We start from the raw sequence: 17,726 nt of genomic DNA, 5'->3' as shown, positions 1-17,726 counted from the left end.
ACGACACAGGCCCTGCCTACCTCAACGAGAGTCTCAGCTCCCTCCACCAACCTCGCCCTCGTCCCCCGCATCCATCGTACCACAGCTGGAGGCAGATCCTGCTCTCACCTCGTCGCCAAAACCTGGAACTCCTTCCCTGTCGACCTACGACTGACCCAGGACCTCCTGACCTTCAGGAAACGACTCAAGACCTGGCTATTCAAGCAGTAGCAACCCTCCTCTTTCCCAACCTCCTCCCCAGCACCTTGAGACCTTAACACGTGAGTAGCACGCGGAACATGTATGTGATTGATTGATTGATTGAACTCAGCTTGGATATACTGATGTTGCAGACCAATGCAAACCGAATGCTAAAAAGATATCTGGCCATACACTCACTTTTAGATACTTATGATTTAATTGTTACTAGTATTCAAAGGAAACACTTTCTATTAGACTTCCAATGCTTAAGACACCTTATAAGGTGATAGGACGCCCCAGTTGAGGCAGCTGAGTGATTTACTAAACTTAAAACAAGTTTATATAAGTCAAGATTTAGCGAAACAATTTTCCTTGTGAAGAATGGAACGCTTTTTCCATTTGTACAATAACAATGCAGCCCCTGGTCCCCTTCAGCTTGTGGAGTTTTATCGCCTTCAGTGTGAATGGGTCCTTTTACATGTTAGGCGGCCGTAATATTTTCAATTAATCGAGAGTAAATGATGTTCTTCTGAGATGGGGGGGTGGGGTGGTTTGAGGACTGCACCAAATTGCACATCTACAATGGTAGACCTGTCCATTACCCCTAAATCAGACCCTCTGTCCCACCAAAACAAAAAAGAACCAAATAAAGCATATATATATATACACACAAATATATATATATATATATATATATATACACACACACACACACACACACACACACACACACACATATACACACGGCATACAAGCTAATGTGCACTTGTAACCAGTAGCAACAGGGCTTAAAAAGGTGAATGGATGGCACAATCTGACAGTTTTCAAAGAGTTTGGTCAAAGTGACACGCTGTATGATAGTGCTGATATGAGCATGGTGATAACCAACTATCGCATGTTTGCGATGTGCTGGATGTGTATGCAGTGTTCGGTCTAAATTGCCTTTGTTGTGGAAGGAGCTACAGATGTGATGTGCTGTTGGAAGCTTCTGTGTTAGTCGCCTGAGCAGCGGTCTGGAGTGTCCGGGTCACGCCGTGAATTCCCAAGTAACCAAAGTGCGGGATGAAATCCTAACTGTATTTTGAGCTAGGAGGAATTTCATAATTTAGCTAAATTAGGATTTTAAAAGCAAGTACGGAAGGACTGAATACATGACAGGAGTACCTTCTGGCAACTGATATAAAATGACTCTAATGAACAGGTTACACAGCTGGTAAGGCTCTTTCTGGGGATACTCTATCTGCAGATTCCTCCCTTTATATGCCTCAGGCACCAGGCTGGATCTGGAAACCTTCCTTCAGCAGTGCTCCCACATGCCAGTATGTGGTGCTGTGCAAGCTCCATGATGGCTCCTTATCGCCCCAGAAATGACAGCACAGCCACATATAAAACCACCCTTGAATGAAGACTTCAGTTTCTTAGTTTTTCCCTTGCTGTGCCCTTAGATGCAAACATTACAAACGCTGATTTCAGTGAAATATATTAAGTTGGTTCAGAGTACAACATCGGTATCCATACCAGATCTGCTTCTGGTGCAGGTGGTGTTGGTACTGGTGTGGATGAGGCAATATCTGTGCCACAGTCAGTACGAGCTTGTAGCAAGTCCAAAGGGGTTAGACAGTACAGAGGATGGTCCACCAGTGGTAACGAGACTGCTGCGGTTCCTTGGGGCGAGAAGGTGCAGATTGCTTTTGGGTGCATAAGGGGACATTTATCACACACAAAGTTGCACCCTGAGCCCAGACACAAGAGACGCATTTGTGAGGGTCTGTGTCTGACATCTGTTTTCTGCAGTCACAGTATGCTTTGAAAGCAGTCATTTTGGGTGGGGCATTGTTGCCTAGCACACCGATATTCGTAGAGGTCATTGGCAGACTGACAAAATTGGGAGCGGGGCTCCTGAACCGCTTCAGAAGGAGTGGAAAGAAAGCTATGGACATCAGCACACAGGCTTGGTGCTTATAAGCGGCTTCACTTCATCACTTCTTGGGCAGGACAGTGCAAACGCCGAGTCACATGGCACCACCTAGAGGTGGCAGGACCACTGATGAAAAGTTTCCATATGAAGGTTACCACGTGGGGACCATTTTAAGGTGAGGGATCTGTGATTAGAAGTATCCATCAGAATGGAACTCATTTACGTGGTCAGCAAATATCCTGAAAGTGTGGCAAGGATCCAGCCCACCTGGACTGGAAACCACTGAAGTAAATCTCAGCATGGAATTTGTAATTTTGTGAAAATATTTGCTTTGAATGCATCAAATGCACGCACCTAAATCGGCTCATTGGTTTACCCCATCCATTCATTTTACAATGCAAAACAAACGTCTATCAGAATGCCAGGTTACACACCTGTCAGGAGACAGGAGCAGTGTGTGCTGAAATGCATACAAACCCGCCGCTCTCTGCAGAAGTCACCCAACCATTGCCACCACAGTTTACAGCATTTTTCTAGCAGGAATCAATACAGGACGGGCAGTTTAAGGAGATTTGGCGGAGTCTTCACACAGCCTTTCACTGACAGTACGTAAGAGGCAAACAACTCTAGCTAAAGGAGCCTGTTTCCAGACATCTAATCATCTGTGGTTACCACTTGCACACAATCTCTGAGCGGTCCACTTCCCTGGTGTGCAGGCAATGGGACCTATTCAGGGACTCTTAGCAGCTGCACCAGTCTAAGCAGACCACGACTGGTTCAGCAGGGATCTGTGCGCAGGACTGTGTGGGCAGGGGGTGCCTTCGAGTGGAATGAGCAGAGGCATGGCGATAATATTGGTTAGGTTATAGCAAGAGAGACATGAATGAAAGAGGCCTACAAAGTACATGGTGCAAAACAGAACATATTTGGTCATACTATCATGCATACTTTAAAGAGCTTTCTTTGAATGAAAGTTGTTTAAATAATTTAATATTTAAATGTAAAAAGGCACAAATACTAAATACGTAAATAATTAGTTTCACAGTTGCATGATATAGAACAAAACAGGTGTCATAACATGAAAAAAAAACACTGTAATGCCCTACATATTCAACAATAACATATGCACATTCGTACAGTTACTTTCGTAGTAGAAAAATTACTAACATTCTTTTTGGGGTTATTAGAACTTTGGAATGTTGCGAGCTCCATTGCAGACAATGGAGTGCCCTGGGCAACTGGCCAGTAAAAGCCAGGAGTGTTAGCATTCCAATGTTCTTTGTTCACAGCAGCAGCTGTGAACAAAGCCTCACAGAGCCTGAGGGGATTTTAATCCCCTCGGGCGTCGTGAGGATTTTTTTTTTTAACTTGATAGAATATTCTGCCCTCTAGTGGCAGAATGTTCTAATAGCCTTATAACCCACTGTAGCGGGCTATACCGGCCACTAAAGGCCCTCTCCCTTGTTAAAGCACGGGAGCAGGCCTTTAATGGCCAGTAGAGCCCGCTACGGCGGGTTCTAAGGCTATATTGAAAGTTTCAGCTGCGCATCTGGAGTTGAGGCTACGCCAAACACCTAGTTATTCACATAAATTGGCTGATTCAATATTCATGTTGCCAGACCACACCGGCTTGCACAAAGAACCGCTCATCATATTCCATTGACCGTTAGCACATCCATCCATCTAGTTCAGTTTTCTGAAATGAAGTTGGAGTAGGACTTGAATTATAAAAAAAACATTTTTAAAAAGCCATTCTAACGACGACCAATTACATTCGCTAATGTAGTATTGAGGTGTGTGGCATTTACCACAAGTTGCACTAGTCACATTCAAAGCAGACAACACATTGCAGCAGGAGGACCGAGCTTAGACCTACATTAAAAAAATAAAAAATAAAAATCCAGTAAATATACATATGCACGTTATGTATTAACGCATCCCCAGGATTTGTTTGCTTTTCAGCTGATAGTTTTTCTCCATTTCACACAAGGCTTTTGCTCGTGCATTTGCTTCACGGAGACGTTTTTTCAGCTCTGCACTTTTTTCTTTACTGAGAGGATATTTCCCAGAGTTGCTGTTTTCTTTACTTTCATCGACAAAGTGAACTTTCTTTTTCCTACTGGAAGAGGAACTGGCCACAGAATCATCATCTAAAAATAAGAAAAGGCAAGTATTAAAGGTGTATTATGAAAAAAAACGGATACATTGTTTACGGACTGTCCTGTGGATCAGAGTTTACGCAAAGGCATACATACAATCTCAAACAACACCAGCTAACAACCTCCTAATGCACTCAATACCTGACCCAACCAACCAAAAGCCTCAAGACACAGAGCATGTAAACATCCTAATGAAGGCAGGTGGACAAAGGGCATGCAAAGCAAACCAGCATTGTCACAGCATTTAGCTATCGCCTTTTGGACCTTATAAGTGTTTAGACATGCAGCATACTATCCAGAACTCAGCAGCTAATTTTTCCATTTGTTTTTCTAGGTGCGTTAGTGGGGTCTTGTTTTAGGCATTGAATGGCCAACTTCGAACTTGCATTGCCACAAACTGCAGATTAAGCTAAAGATTTCATACTGATGTAGAAAAACACCTACCATGTGATGGATGCGGATAAACATGAGACATGAAACACGAAATATGGATAGTGAGAGGGTCACACATCCATGTAGATAGCAAGGAAAGGCACCGATATACAAGCCAAGTGCCTTGAAGCCTGCTTGTTACACAATGGCAGCACAGCAAAGCAGGCCCTAACCTTATGTGACAGTCAGATGTGGGTGGGTAAGATAAAAGTTGCAGAAAAGCAGAAGGGCCAGAATGTATTCTGAAAAGAAAGACACAATTCGTAATGATGCATGTTAGTGTTTTCATTGAGTTACTGTGTGTGTTGGTACAAATACTTTACGCCCAGCACTCTGAGGTTAAGCCTACTGCTCTGCCAAGCTACCAAGGGGGTAAGCAGGGGTTAGCTGAGGGTGATTCTCTTTTATCCTAACTAGAGTGAGGGTCCTTGCTTGAACAGGGGGTAACCTGACTGTCAACCAAAGACCCCATTTCTAACATTGGTGGCAGCGGTGGGATTTGGACTTGTATTTGTACTTGACATACAGTAATTAAGTGTACACTACTGTTTTGATCTCAGACCACTACGTGACCACATACTACTAGTCTTGTGATTTTTGTTTTTTCTACTTGGACTGGTTTTCTCTGCATTCAGTTTCTTTTTTTTTCGCTGATCCCGTGATTGACTTTTCTGGAACTTCATTTGAGAACTTGCTTTTCTGTTTTTGGAACTGTGCATATTTTTTTAACCTCTCATCATGTCTCAGTCTGGAGATGCCCTAGCTGAAGCTGCTTTTGACTTGGAGAAATTGGAGAGCTACAAAGTGGCTCAGTTGAAGCAGTTTTGTAGTAATGTTGGCTGTCCCATTAAGAGCTCATCCAAGAAGGATGAGCTGCAAAAGGCGCTGAGGGCCTGGGTGACAGCCAAAGCAGCTGAGGGGCACACAGATGAGGAGCCAGAGGGGGAAGAGGAGTTGCAAGTCACTCACACTGATGTAGTGGGTGGGCCTGCTATGTCTCAGGGGAGAATCTCCAGGGCAGGTAGCAGTGTGTCCTCCAAGAGTCTGACACCTGGAGAGTTACAGGACAGACAGGCAGAGAGGGAGTACCAGTTGGAGCTGAAAAAGCTCAGTCTAGAGGTGGAACAGAGAAAGCTGGCCCTTGAGGAAAGGAAGATAAACATGGCTCATGAGCTCAGTTTAAAAGAGATTGATCAGAGGAGTCAGTCCAGTAGGGATGGTGGCAGCAATTCTACAGTGCAGCCTGAGAGAAGGGTACACATCCCAAAAGACCTTGTGAGGGATTATAAGAGGGAGGATGATATCTACTTGTGGTTCAAGGGTTATGAGTCAGCTCTCCACATGAACCTGGTCCCTGAAGCTCATTGGGGGGCAGCCCTGTGGAAGCATTTTGAGGCAGAGGGGAGGGACACACTGACGGCCTTAGGGGATGCTCAGAGTCTCACCTACCCTGCCATGAAGGAGGCCTTACTTACCAGGTATGGTCTCACCCCTGAGCAGTACAAGGAGAAGTTTAGATCCTACAAGAGAAAGGAATCCCAAACATGGTTGGAATGTGTTGATTCTTGTTGCAGGTCACTGGATGGTTGGGTGAAGGGCAGTAAGGTAAACACGTATGAGGGGCTTTACAATTTAATTGCTTGGGAGCACTTGTACAGTTTATGTTTTCCAGAGCTGCGCCAGCACCTCATTGACAGCAAGCTGACTGACCCCAGGAAGCTTGCACAGGAAGCGGACCGCTGGGAGAGCACCAGGGTCCAGAAGAGGTATGGGGGAGACCACGCCAAGGGTGGGCAGGGTCCCTCTCAGAAGAAAGGGGGGGGGTAAGGGCAAACAGGATGAGTTCTCTAAAGGGCCCCAAACTGATTCCCAGGGTAAGGATTCCCAACCCCCCAGTGAAAAGAAGCCATGGTTCTCCAAAGGGAAGCCAATGGCAGGTGGTCCCCTACGTAAGTGCTATTCATGTGACCAGGTGGGTCATGTGAGGGGGGACCCCAAATGCCCCAAAAGTACACCGGCACCCACTGGTGCACCGTCCCAGGGTTTGGCCAGTGTAGCGCTTGGGGAGGAGTTGGTTCCAGGTGGGTGGGAGCCAGCAGAAATGACCCTTGTCTCACTAGGGGACAGTGATATGGTCCAGAGAAATTTAGTGCCTGATAACACTAAGAAGTACAGGCAATGGGTGACCATCAATGGACAGAGGGTGGAGGCTCTGAGAGACACAGGAGCCAGTGTGACTACAGTGAGGAGTCACCTGGTGTCTGAAGAGCAGATTGATCCCTGGGTACTTCACCAAGTAGTTGCAGTAGACAATTCTGAGCGCCTCTGCAGAGTGGCGCAGGTTCCCTTTGAATGGGGGGGGGTCTCAGGTTCCTGGAAAGTAGCTGTGAGTCCAACCATGCCTGTTGATTGTTTGCTAGGCAACGACCTGGAAGATTCCCCTTGGAAGGAGGTGGAACACAGGTCTCACTTGGAGATGTTGGGTCTGCCTGGGTGGGTATGCGTATCCACCCGGTCTATGGCAGCCAATCAGGGTAGTCAAGAGCCCCTGGAGCCTGAAACAGTGGCCCAGGGGACCGCCAAGAAGAGGAAAGGCAGGAGGCGCGGGAAACCCGCCCCAGAAGTTCCCACGGTCCGGGAGGAGGCAGTGCCTGAGGGTGATGCCCCGGAACCTACAGGGGAACAGGTGGCTGAACTGGGGGAGGTCCCTGAGCTGTCGCAGTGGCAGCAGGAAGGGGGACCCACCAGGGAAGTATTCTGCACAGCGCAGAAGGAGTGCCCTACTCTTGAGGGACTGCGGCAGCAGGCTGCAGCCCAGGCGGCTGGCGGGGCGCCAGGTACTCACCTGATTTATTGGGAGGATGGCCTCCTGTATAGTGAGCCTAAGGTTCCTGAGCCGGGGTCAGCTCGTATGCTGGTGGTACCCCAGGGCTTCAGGACCTTCCTACTGGGTTTGGCTCATGATGTGCCTTTGGCAGGACATCTAGGGCAGGACAAGACCTATAAGAGGCTTGTCTCCCACTTTTACTGGCACTTGATGAACAAGCAGTCAGCTGCTTATTGTAGATCTTGTCAGACTTGTCAGGCAAGTGGCAAGAGTGGGGGGAAATGCAAAGCTCCCCTCCAACCTTTACCGGTAGTCAGTACTCCCTTTGAAAGGGTAGGAATTGACATTGTGGGGCCTCTGGATCCCAAGACAGCCATGGGCAACAGGTTCATCCTGGTCTTGGTGGACCATGCCACACGGTACCCAGAAGCTATTCCTCCAAGGACGGTCACCGCCCCCGTGGTGGGACATGCCTTGATGGGGGTTTTTACCCGCATGGGGTTCCCCAAGGAGGTAGTATCTGATAGGGGTACAAACTTCATATCCACTTATATGAAGTCTCTGTGGAAGGTGTGTGGGGTAACCTACAAGTTCACCACCCCTTACCACCCCCAAAGTAATGGTCTGGTTGAGAGATTCAACCGCACCTTGAAAGGCATGATTCAGGGCCTGTCAGAGCCCTTGAGGCGTAAGTGGGACGTCCTCTTGCCATGCCTTCTGTTCGCTTACAGGGAGGTGCCTCAAAAGGGACTTGGCTTTAGCCCCTTTGAGCTCATCTATGGCCACCCTGTGAGGGGACCGCTCAGTCTGGTGAAGGAGGCTTTGGAGAAAGCTCCTAGTAAACCACCCCAGGATGTATTTAGCTACATGCTGGCACTAAGAAACCAGACTGCCCGCTTCAGGAGTCTCGCTCAGGAGAACCTGGAAGCAAGCCAGGAGGACATGAAACGGTGGTACGACCAGAATGCCACTCTGGTTGAGTTTCAGCCTGGACAAAAAGTGTGGGTCATGGCACCAGTGGAGCCTAGGGCTCTCCAAGATAAGTGGACTGGGCCTTTTGAGGTGGTGGAAAGAAAGAGCGAGGTCACCTATCTGGTAGACTTGCAATCCCCCAGGAACCCCTTGAGGGTCCTACATGTCAACCGCCTCAAACCACACTTTGAGCGAACTGAGCTATCCATGCTCCTAGCGACAGATGACGGGGTGGAGGAAGAGAGTGAGCCTCTTCCTGACCTCCTGTCTGCAGGAGAGAAAGATGGGTCTGTGGAGGGAGTGATCCTCTCCCCCTCCCTGACTGAGGAACAGCAGAGGGACTGTCGCCACGTGCTGGGACAGTTCGCCTCACTGTTTTCCCTGATCCCAGGAGTCACACACCTGTGCACACATGATGTGGACACTGGGGACAGTACACCTGTTAAACATAAGGTTTACAGGGTGACTGACAGGGTGAGGGCTTGCATTAAGGAGGAAGTCTCCAAAATGTTAGCCCTAAGGGTTATTGAGCACTCCAGCAGTCCTTGGGCCAGCCCAGTGGTCTTGGTCCCAAAGGCTACTGCTCCTGGTGCCACTCCAGAACTTAGGTTCTGTGTGGACTACCGGGGTCTCAATGCGGTCAGCAAGACTGACGCACACCCCATCCCCCGAGCTGATGAGCTCATTGATCGGTTAGGAGCTGCCAAGTACCTCAGTACGTTTGATTTAACATCTGGGTACTGGCAGATTGCCTTAACTGAAGGGGCAAAGGAGAGGTCAGCATTCTCTACCCCCGATGGGCACTTCCACTTCAATGTGATGCCCTTTGGGATGAAGAATGCCCCTGCCACCTTTCAGAGGTTGGTCAACCAGGTGTTGGCAGGACTGGATGAGTTCAGTGCCGCCTACCTGGATGACATTGCTGTGTTTAGTTCCACATGGGAGGAACACCTGCAACACCTCTGGAGAGTGTTAGAGGCCCTGCAGAAGGCAGGCCTCACTATTAAGGCGAGCAAGTGCCAAATAGGGCAGGGTTCTGTTGTGTACTTAGGACACCAGGTGGGGAGTGGCCAGGTGGCACCCCTACAGCCTAAGATTGACACGATTCTGGCTTGGGAGCCTCCCAAGACCCAGACTGAAGTGAGAGCCTTTTTAGGTCTCACAGGATACTATCGGAGGTTCGTTAAGGGATATGGTACCATTGCTACCCCCTTAACTGAGTTGACTTCTAAGAAGCAACCCAAGAAAGTGATCTGGACAGAGGCTTGCCAGAACGCTTTTGATGCCCTGAAGGCTGCCATGTGCACAGCACCTGTGCTGAAGGCACCTGACTACTCCACGGAGTTTGTTGTACAGACAGACGCCTCAGAGCATGGTATTGGAGCAGTACTCTCACAGCTGAATGAAGAGGGCCTAGATCAACCCGTAGCCTTCATTAGCAGGAGGTTACTACCCAGGGAACGTAGGTGGAGTGCCATAGAACGTGAAGCGTTTGCTGTGGTCTGGGCACTGAAGAAGCTAAGACCCTACTTGTTTGGGACTCACTTCCGAGTTCAGACCGACCACAGACCCCTCAGATGGTTAATGCAGATGAGGGGTGAGAACCCAAAACTGTTGAGGTGGTCCATTTCCCTACAGGGGATGACTTTACGGTGGAACATCGACCCGGTACAGAGCACGCCAATGCTGATGGTCTGTCCAGGTTCTTCCGCCTTAGTGATGAGAACTCCCATGAGGTTGGGTAGTTGCTCCCCACTTTTAGCTGGGGGGGACACGTGTTAGACTTTTCATCCTTGGCGTGGTCTCCCTTAACTTTTTGCCTCTGTTCCCCAGGTTGTTGATGTGTGCTGGACTCTGATTTTGCTGTTTTTGTTACTCTGGGCACTTTACCACTGCTAACCAGTGCTAAAGTGCAAGTGCTCCTGTTTAAATTGTATGTAAGTGGTTCATCCATGATTGGCATATTTGAATTACTAGTAAGTCCCTAGTAATGTGCACTAGAGGTGCCAGGGCCTGTAAATCAAATGCTACTAGTGGGCCTGCAGCACTGGTTGTGCCACCCACATAAGTAGCTCTGTAATCATGTCTCAGACCTGCCCCTGCAGTGTCTGTATGTGTATTTTTACACTGTAAATTCGACTTGGCAAGTGTACCCACTTGCCAGGCCTAAACCTTCCCTTTCCTTACATGTAAGGCACCCCTAAGGTAGGCCCTAGGTAGCCCCAAGGGCAGGGTGCAGTGTATGGATAAGGTAGGACATATAGTAATGTGGTTTATATGTCCTGACAGTGAAATACTGCCAATTTCGTTTTCACTGTTGCAAGGTCTGTCTCTCTCTCATAGGATAATATGGGGGCTACCTTTAAATATGATTAAAGTGTAGATTCCCCTAGAGAGTAGATGGACATGTGGAGTTTGGGACCCCTGAACTCACAATTTAAAAATACATCTTTTAGTAAAGTTGATTTTGAGATTGTGCGTTTGGAAATGCCACTTTTAGAAAGTGAGCATTTTCTTGCTTAAACCATTCTGTGACTCTGACTGGTTTGTGGATTCCCTGTCTGGGTCAGTTTGACAGTTGGGTTGTTTTTCACCTCACACCAGACAGTGACACAAAGGGAGCTGGGGTGTGATCTGCATTTCCTGATTAGCCATCTCTGCTAGGAGGGAGGGGTGGAGTGGTCACTCTCATCTGAAAGGACTGTGCCTGCCTCTGACAATGCTGTCTCCAGCCCCCTGGTGTGTGTCTGAGGCCTTGCCTGGGCAAGGCCGGATTTCACAAGAAGGTGTGAGTCCCCTTTGAAGAAAGGTGACTTCAAAGACTAAAATGGGTATAAGAAGGGCACCCAAACTTACAAACTTTAGAAACACTTCTGGAATCAAGGGGAACCGCTGCCTGGAGAAGAGCTGATAGCTGAGGAAAACGTGCTGCCCTGCCTGTGACTGTGCTTTGTGGAGCTTTCCTGCAGTGCTGCTTCTGCCAGAGTAAGAGGGCAAAGACTGGACTTTGTGTGCCTTCCATCTTGAAGAAGAAATCTCCAAGGGCTTGATGTAGAGCTTGCCTCCTGTTGTTGAAGTCTCAGGGATAGCAAAGACTTCTTCCTGCCAGCACCTGGAGTCTCTGGAGAGACCCCTACTCTGCTCTGTGGTGCCCTTCCAGTTCCTGGGACCCTGAAAGGAGAGGCTGGCAGCCTAAGGACAAAAATACACGCACCGAGCGCCGTGCGGAGAAAAGATCGACGCGAATCCGATCGCGGCTGAGAAAACGACGCGACGCCGGCTCCGCAGCTGAGAAACGACGCCGCAGGAAACGCGACCGGAGAATCGACGCCCGGAGCAGGAGAAACGACGCGCAGCATCGCTGACGAAGGCTGAGAGATCGCAACCTGCGCCGCGGGACTTTCGGACCGTCGCGTGGCTGGCTTTTTCGACGCGCATCGCCGTGCCGAGTTGTTTTCGACGCATATAACCGTGCAGGGTTATTTTCGACGCACACCGCCCGTGCGGGGTTATTTTTGACGCAAACCAGGTACATTTACACGCTAGCAGCGCTAGTGTGTTGTTACAACTACCTAAAGACTCTTTTTATTTTAAACCTTTAAAAAATCATAACTTGACTTGTGTATGTTGGATTTTTGTCGTTCTGGTCTTGTTTTGTCTAGATAAATATTTCCTATTTTTCTAAACTGGTGTTGTGTCATTTTGTAGTGTTTTCATTGAGTTACTGTGTGTGTTGGTACAAATACTTTACGCCCAGCACTCTGAGGTTAAGCCTACTGCTCTGCCAAGCTACCAAGGGGGTAAGCAGGGGTTAGCTGAGGGTGATTCTCTTTTATCCTAACTAGAGTGAGGGTCCTTGCTTGAACAGGGGGTAACCTGACTGTCAACCAAAGACCCCATTTCTAACAATGCACTTGTAAGCTTTTGTCCTCAGCAACATAAGTAATAGTCTGTTGTCATACAAGTGACATAGGCAACCTTCCAACACGGGTTCTCTCACTTTACATTTACTTTTATAATGTAAAGCTGTGTAAAGTGAACAGATGTGTATATATATATCTACCAGCAAAATGGCCCTCATTGTGGCGCGCATTCTTAGCTGGTGCACACGGAAGGGATGGACCTGCCCTTATTTAATTTCCAAACAAGACAATTGCGAAGAATTGTAAATCCGTAAAACTCCAGGAGAGTTAATCCTTTTTATTCATTATTAATGTAGTACAACACCAAATCCACCACCAACACATTTCAACCAACAGGTCTTGCTCACAGCTTGTGAGGAAAAAGAAGGAAGACTCGAACATAAGAATCGTGATGACATTAAGTAAAGAAAATCATCTAATTCTAAATATCCTTAACAAATATTGGGATATTATAAAGAAAGATCCAGATGTGGGCAAACTACTTGGAGCAAGACCAACGATTACATACAAAAAGGTTCCGTCATTACAAGACCTTCTGGTAAGGAGTCATTTTCAAATTAACAAACCGCTGAATTGGCCAGAGGCTCAAGGTACTGACTTCACATGCTGTGGAAAATGCAAAGCATGCTGTATAGGAATCAACACAAAAGAATATAGAGACTCTAGCGGGAAGAAAATGGTGATTAAAAAGAGGATCACATGCAACACTACCTATGTAGTATATATAATAGAGCGCTTTTGTGGATTAGGGTATGTTGGCAGCACAATTTGTCCTTTGAAGAAACGAATATTGGAGCACATTAGGGCTGCACAAAATAAAGATTTGAATTATGCCATGTCAAAATACTTATCCACACATGAAGGAAAAGATTGGACAAATATGAGCTTTTTTGGTATTGCCAGCATTGATAAAAATGAAAGAGGAAGAGACCGTAAATTGAAATTAAGACACTTAGAATCGCGGTTAATTATAAAGCTATGGACTAAGACCCCGAAGGCTTTAAATGGGGGATGAAGAACTTTACAGTCATTTATAAACACTATAAGAAAAAATCTGTTTATTATAAATAGGTGAATAAAGTAAATTGGCGTCTATAGCATAAAAGGACTGAAAAGAATATAGGAAATATGTATTAAAAAGTTCAGTACACATAGTAGTAAATAGTGATAAAAGAAAGGAGAAAAAAAATAAAAAAATCAGCTAAATAGTACCCACTAGTATCTTCATCATTACGATGGATATAACATGTTGTAATTTAGCTGAAGGAGAAATGAACAATATCTTTAAATTAGTGAGCTTAGATGCATGAGAGCGGTATGATTACTGATGAAGCAAGGTATATAATGTATAGAGATAAGAAACAAGGATAATGTGTTTATATAGCTCAAAAAGAACTTTGTACCCTTACCTTTAAAGAAGGATTGCTAGCCTTGTTTCCATGTAGAGTATGCATGAAAAGATTTAAATAATTGAAGTGGCTTTAATATTGTTTTACTACGTTTCCCACAATGCATTGTTACAGATGCGTTTGTGATAGTATAAAAGCGAGGTGTGTGTATATATATATATATATATATATATATATATATATATATATATATATATATATATATATATATATATAACTCCTTGCTATTTAATGCAAGACAGTTTATTTTTGCTTAAGTGCCAGAGACACAAAAGTTACAGCAAATGCAACTGGTTATGTACATGAAATAATATGGGAGGTTACCAACTCTGGTACAGTCTATATGTGAAGTTTTAGAGCTGGTGATTCGGGGCAGTTAATACCATGTTTATAAGCGCCAAAACACATTTGCAAGTGTAAGCAGCGATACAGATATGTACAGCGAGGAACCGGCTTTCAAAACAGATATGAGCGCATGACATTTGATCTCCATGGTTAAGAGCCTACAGGGGAAACAAAATAAACAATCATTTGGCCTTTAGAGCCATCTGATTCAAGCGTTTTGTACGCTGAATAACAGTAAATTAGCTGTAAGTAGTAGGGAGATGGTTAAATAGTTTTTGGGGTGCCTAAAAAGATAATTAATTTAAAAGAAAAGGCCTCAACACTATTTAACGCACTATACAAACATTGTCATGTTGCAAATTTTAAATAAAAAAATCATTTGTAGCGCTCCTCATATAGGTAAAAGGTACTGAATAGTTATCATTCGGGTGGATACTTTTTTTAATAGCAAAAGAACAGTATTTTATGACATAATATTTATATATTTTTTTTAGAACATTTCTTCGCCTTTTGGGGGCTCAGCATTAGCTCCTGGTCACAGTCATGTAGTGTGCATATTTGTTCGCACCGCCATATAACGTTGCCCTTCATCTGAAGCAGCTTCACTGGCATGAAGTGAAGAGACACGTGCTGAACGGGGGCGGACTAGACGTCTGACTACGTGCCTCAGAATGTGACGTCACGTTGGAACTGCCCAAGCAATGAATGGGAAAGAGGCGCAAAGAAGCTGCTGACATGAATTGCAGCTATAATAGAAGAGTAATTCCAAGCAATATTTTAAAACTGTAACTCTGAAATTTTAAATCCAAAAGGCATAAAACGCTCAAAGGAATAAAGTAAATTAATTTATTACATGAATAAAATAAATGTACACGGGTATTGAGGAAAGCGTTGTATATACTGCCACCCAGTGGCTTGCAAAAACAAAGTATTACTAGTAATAGCAAAGTGCACGATAAATGTTTGAGATGAGAAAATGTGCACATAAAATCAGAGAAAGCGTGGATGGAGAAGCGTGCACCGCGTTAAGGTTAAAAGCAAAACACGACCTCTGATGGGATTAACAAAACAGCGCGTCGATTGTGAAGCGGGCGCCGCGTTGAAGACGAAAACGAAACACGACCACTGCTGAGATGACTAAATGCGTACTAAAACCAGATAAAGTGAGGCGTGCGCCGCGTTAAGGATCAAAACAGATCACGACCACTGATGGGCAGTCTTTGCCCCAATTAAAAAAATAATAATAATAATAATAAATAGTTCCTCAGACAGACAGTAAAACTAGCTGAGTGGAGGAGTACACGTGCTGCGGCTACGCTGCATGGGAGTTGAGAATTGCCAAAAAGGTGAGAGAAAGACACGTTTAACCACTTACAAGCAAGTTAATTTTAAGGACAATGACACGTACAAGTGAGAACCCGGGGGGTTGGGGGGCACAACTACACAACAGGTCGCTAAGCGACAGCGCAAGCGCTGTATAGGCTCGACCTAGAAAAGGGCAGACATTTGAAGACTGCATCCGGAATGACCAAAAGGATAAAGGGAGCAAGGTGCAGTGACCTGCACGTATTTATTTTCGTCTCGCATTTTACTCTCCCGAGTACAATCATTCAACCAATGCCTTTCTTCAGGTGTATATTACTCACAAAGTTTAATTTGCATAAGTAATGTAAAAGAATATCGTGATTTCAAGTGTGCACCCTGCACCGGGGCATAAACCTGTGGGCAGGGAGGTGGGTGGCTTGTAGTAAATAGGTGGCAATCAGTACCATTTAGATTTTTGATCGGAACTAGGGTATCTCTTCCACTGAAGTGGTTTGTGGGAATTGAAATCTTTGGAGATATGTTAAATTAATATCCTAGTTCTCTAGTACGAAAATGTATTAACAAGGTAAGAGGAGGGGTGTGAAAGAATACATGTCAATTTAGTGTATAGTTGACCTCTTTGGGGTCTTTCGCTAGCCAGGAAGAGATCACCACTGACTTTCAATAACCCCTGGACAACGGAGCCCAGAGAGGGCTGGAGTACACCCACTTAAAGACACCAGCTTCGGAACAGTTGTGTGAAGACGCCATGTTACTAGAAGAGTGTGGCTCCAGGCCAGTGTGTAGGCCGTGGGACCCATTTCTAGAAGGAAGCATCGCTTCTCACTCATCTTGTTGGCACCTGCTCAAGTATTGTAGCGCGTGTCAGCGACCTCAGAAGTTCAGGTTTCAAGCAGGAACTTTCGTGTGCATATGAAATTGACTCTTGGTGGTTTTTGTACAGTTACATGAATTTAGCGAGGGAGAAGTTTTGGAATAGTCTCCCTTTTCTGGCATATTTTGTAATATTTATTTGAACTTATTCAGGTGTTCCTCTCCAAATAGTTTTCTGGGCACATTATTTCCCACAAACGTATTGGATATTGCTCTGTGAAGTTAAGAGTGTGACTGCGCGATTTCTAAATATGCTGACGAACTATGAAGTATATCAAATTTCAGAAATATTGAGACTAACAAGACAGAATATAACAATTAAATGGGCTTAGAAATGTGCGTGTATAAATGAACTATATTAAATGTCAAAGAACACACGATGAATTCTTGCTTCAGGGAGCAGACACCCTAAAGTGACTGTGATAGGAGGTGGGGGAACATCTTGTAGGAGACAATTCTGCGTATTAAATTAGACCCTAAACACTATATTTCTTTATTCAGGCATGTCGCAGACAGCACCAGACCAGATGTTGATTTTTCTCTTCCCTCTGTCTTTTCCCCCATTTTATTCTCAGGAAGGAAGGGGATTCAATACAATTTCCCCTCGGAGTTTTCAGGGTCACGCATCCATCTCCGCAGAATGACAACTGCCTGTGACCAAAACTGTCGGAAGCATTTCACACATCTTTCCCTTTCGATACCAGCGCGTAACCTCACGTGTGATCATCAGAAGAGCTGCCAGGGCTGGGTAACAAAGCGAAAACCCCGACCTAACAAGGCCTCCAACCTTCCATCCCCAACTGGCTCCCTGCCACTGAGGCAGGGCAAGATTACACGGGAGGGTGGAAATATAAAGACTTCACATGAACCAACACGTGAAGTGGTCTTATTCTAACAGGCGTGGGTACTACACGAATTCCATGGGCACCACGGTTCAATACCATGAGAATCCCAGAGCTTTCTACTCCTATCTGTACAACAATGGTCTGTAATTCTCTCAGCATAAATATAACTCAGTTTACCAAAACAGGCTACCCCAAATAAGCTTCACAACTGGGACGCATACCTTTGTCATTGTTGGACAATTTTAACTTGCTGTTCCGGTTCAATACCTCTTCGGCCCTGTTGCAAATAAATAAATAAAAAGCACAGTTAAGATGTATATTGGGACACAATTTGTTGCTTTTAACGTTAACAAAAGGGAAGCTTGGTCACTGTAGTAAATACTGGTTGTCCCTTTTACTGCAGACTCTGTGCCCCAAAAACGGTGATCCAGAACATTATTTTCAGAACTAAACATTTAAACAGCAAAATCCTGTACACATGCATGGCTAAGAACGTCATTCCTTTGTGCATCTGCCA

General features: G+C 45.5%; 1 protein-coding gene across 1 annotated transcript in view; it reads right to left on the bottom strand.

Annotated features, from left to right (window-relative positions):
- Positions 1–3,071: 3,071 nt before the first annotated feature.
- The window catches only part of LOC138295564 (serine/threonine-protein kinase Nek2-like), a 142,791-nt gene continuing 128,136 nt past the window's right edge, over positions 3,072–17,726 (bottom strand). The window contains exons 8-9 of the mRNA XM_069233933.1: positions 17,431–17,486; positions 3,072–4,248 (exon numbers count right to left, since the gene is read on the bottom strand). Coding sequence (XP_069090034.1) covers positions 4,028–4,248; positions 17,431–17,486 — 277 coding nt within the window. The 3' untranslated portion in view covers positions 3,072–4,027. The remainder of the gene's footprint in view (positions 4,249–17,430; positions 17,487–17,726) is intronic.

The sequence above is a fragment of the Pleurodeles waltl genome, chromosome 5, assembly GCF_031143425.1.
Source record: "Pleurodeles waltl isolate 20211129_DDA chromosome 5, aPleWal1.hap1.20221129, whole genome shotgun sequence".
Classification (NCBI taxonomy): domain Eukaryota; kingdom Metazoa; phylum Chordata; class Amphibia; order Caudata; family Salamandridae; genus Pleurodeles; species Pleurodeles waltl.
The sequence above is the reverse complement of the archived record's forward strand: the minus strand, read 5'-3'. Positions and strand labels throughout refer to the sequence as shown.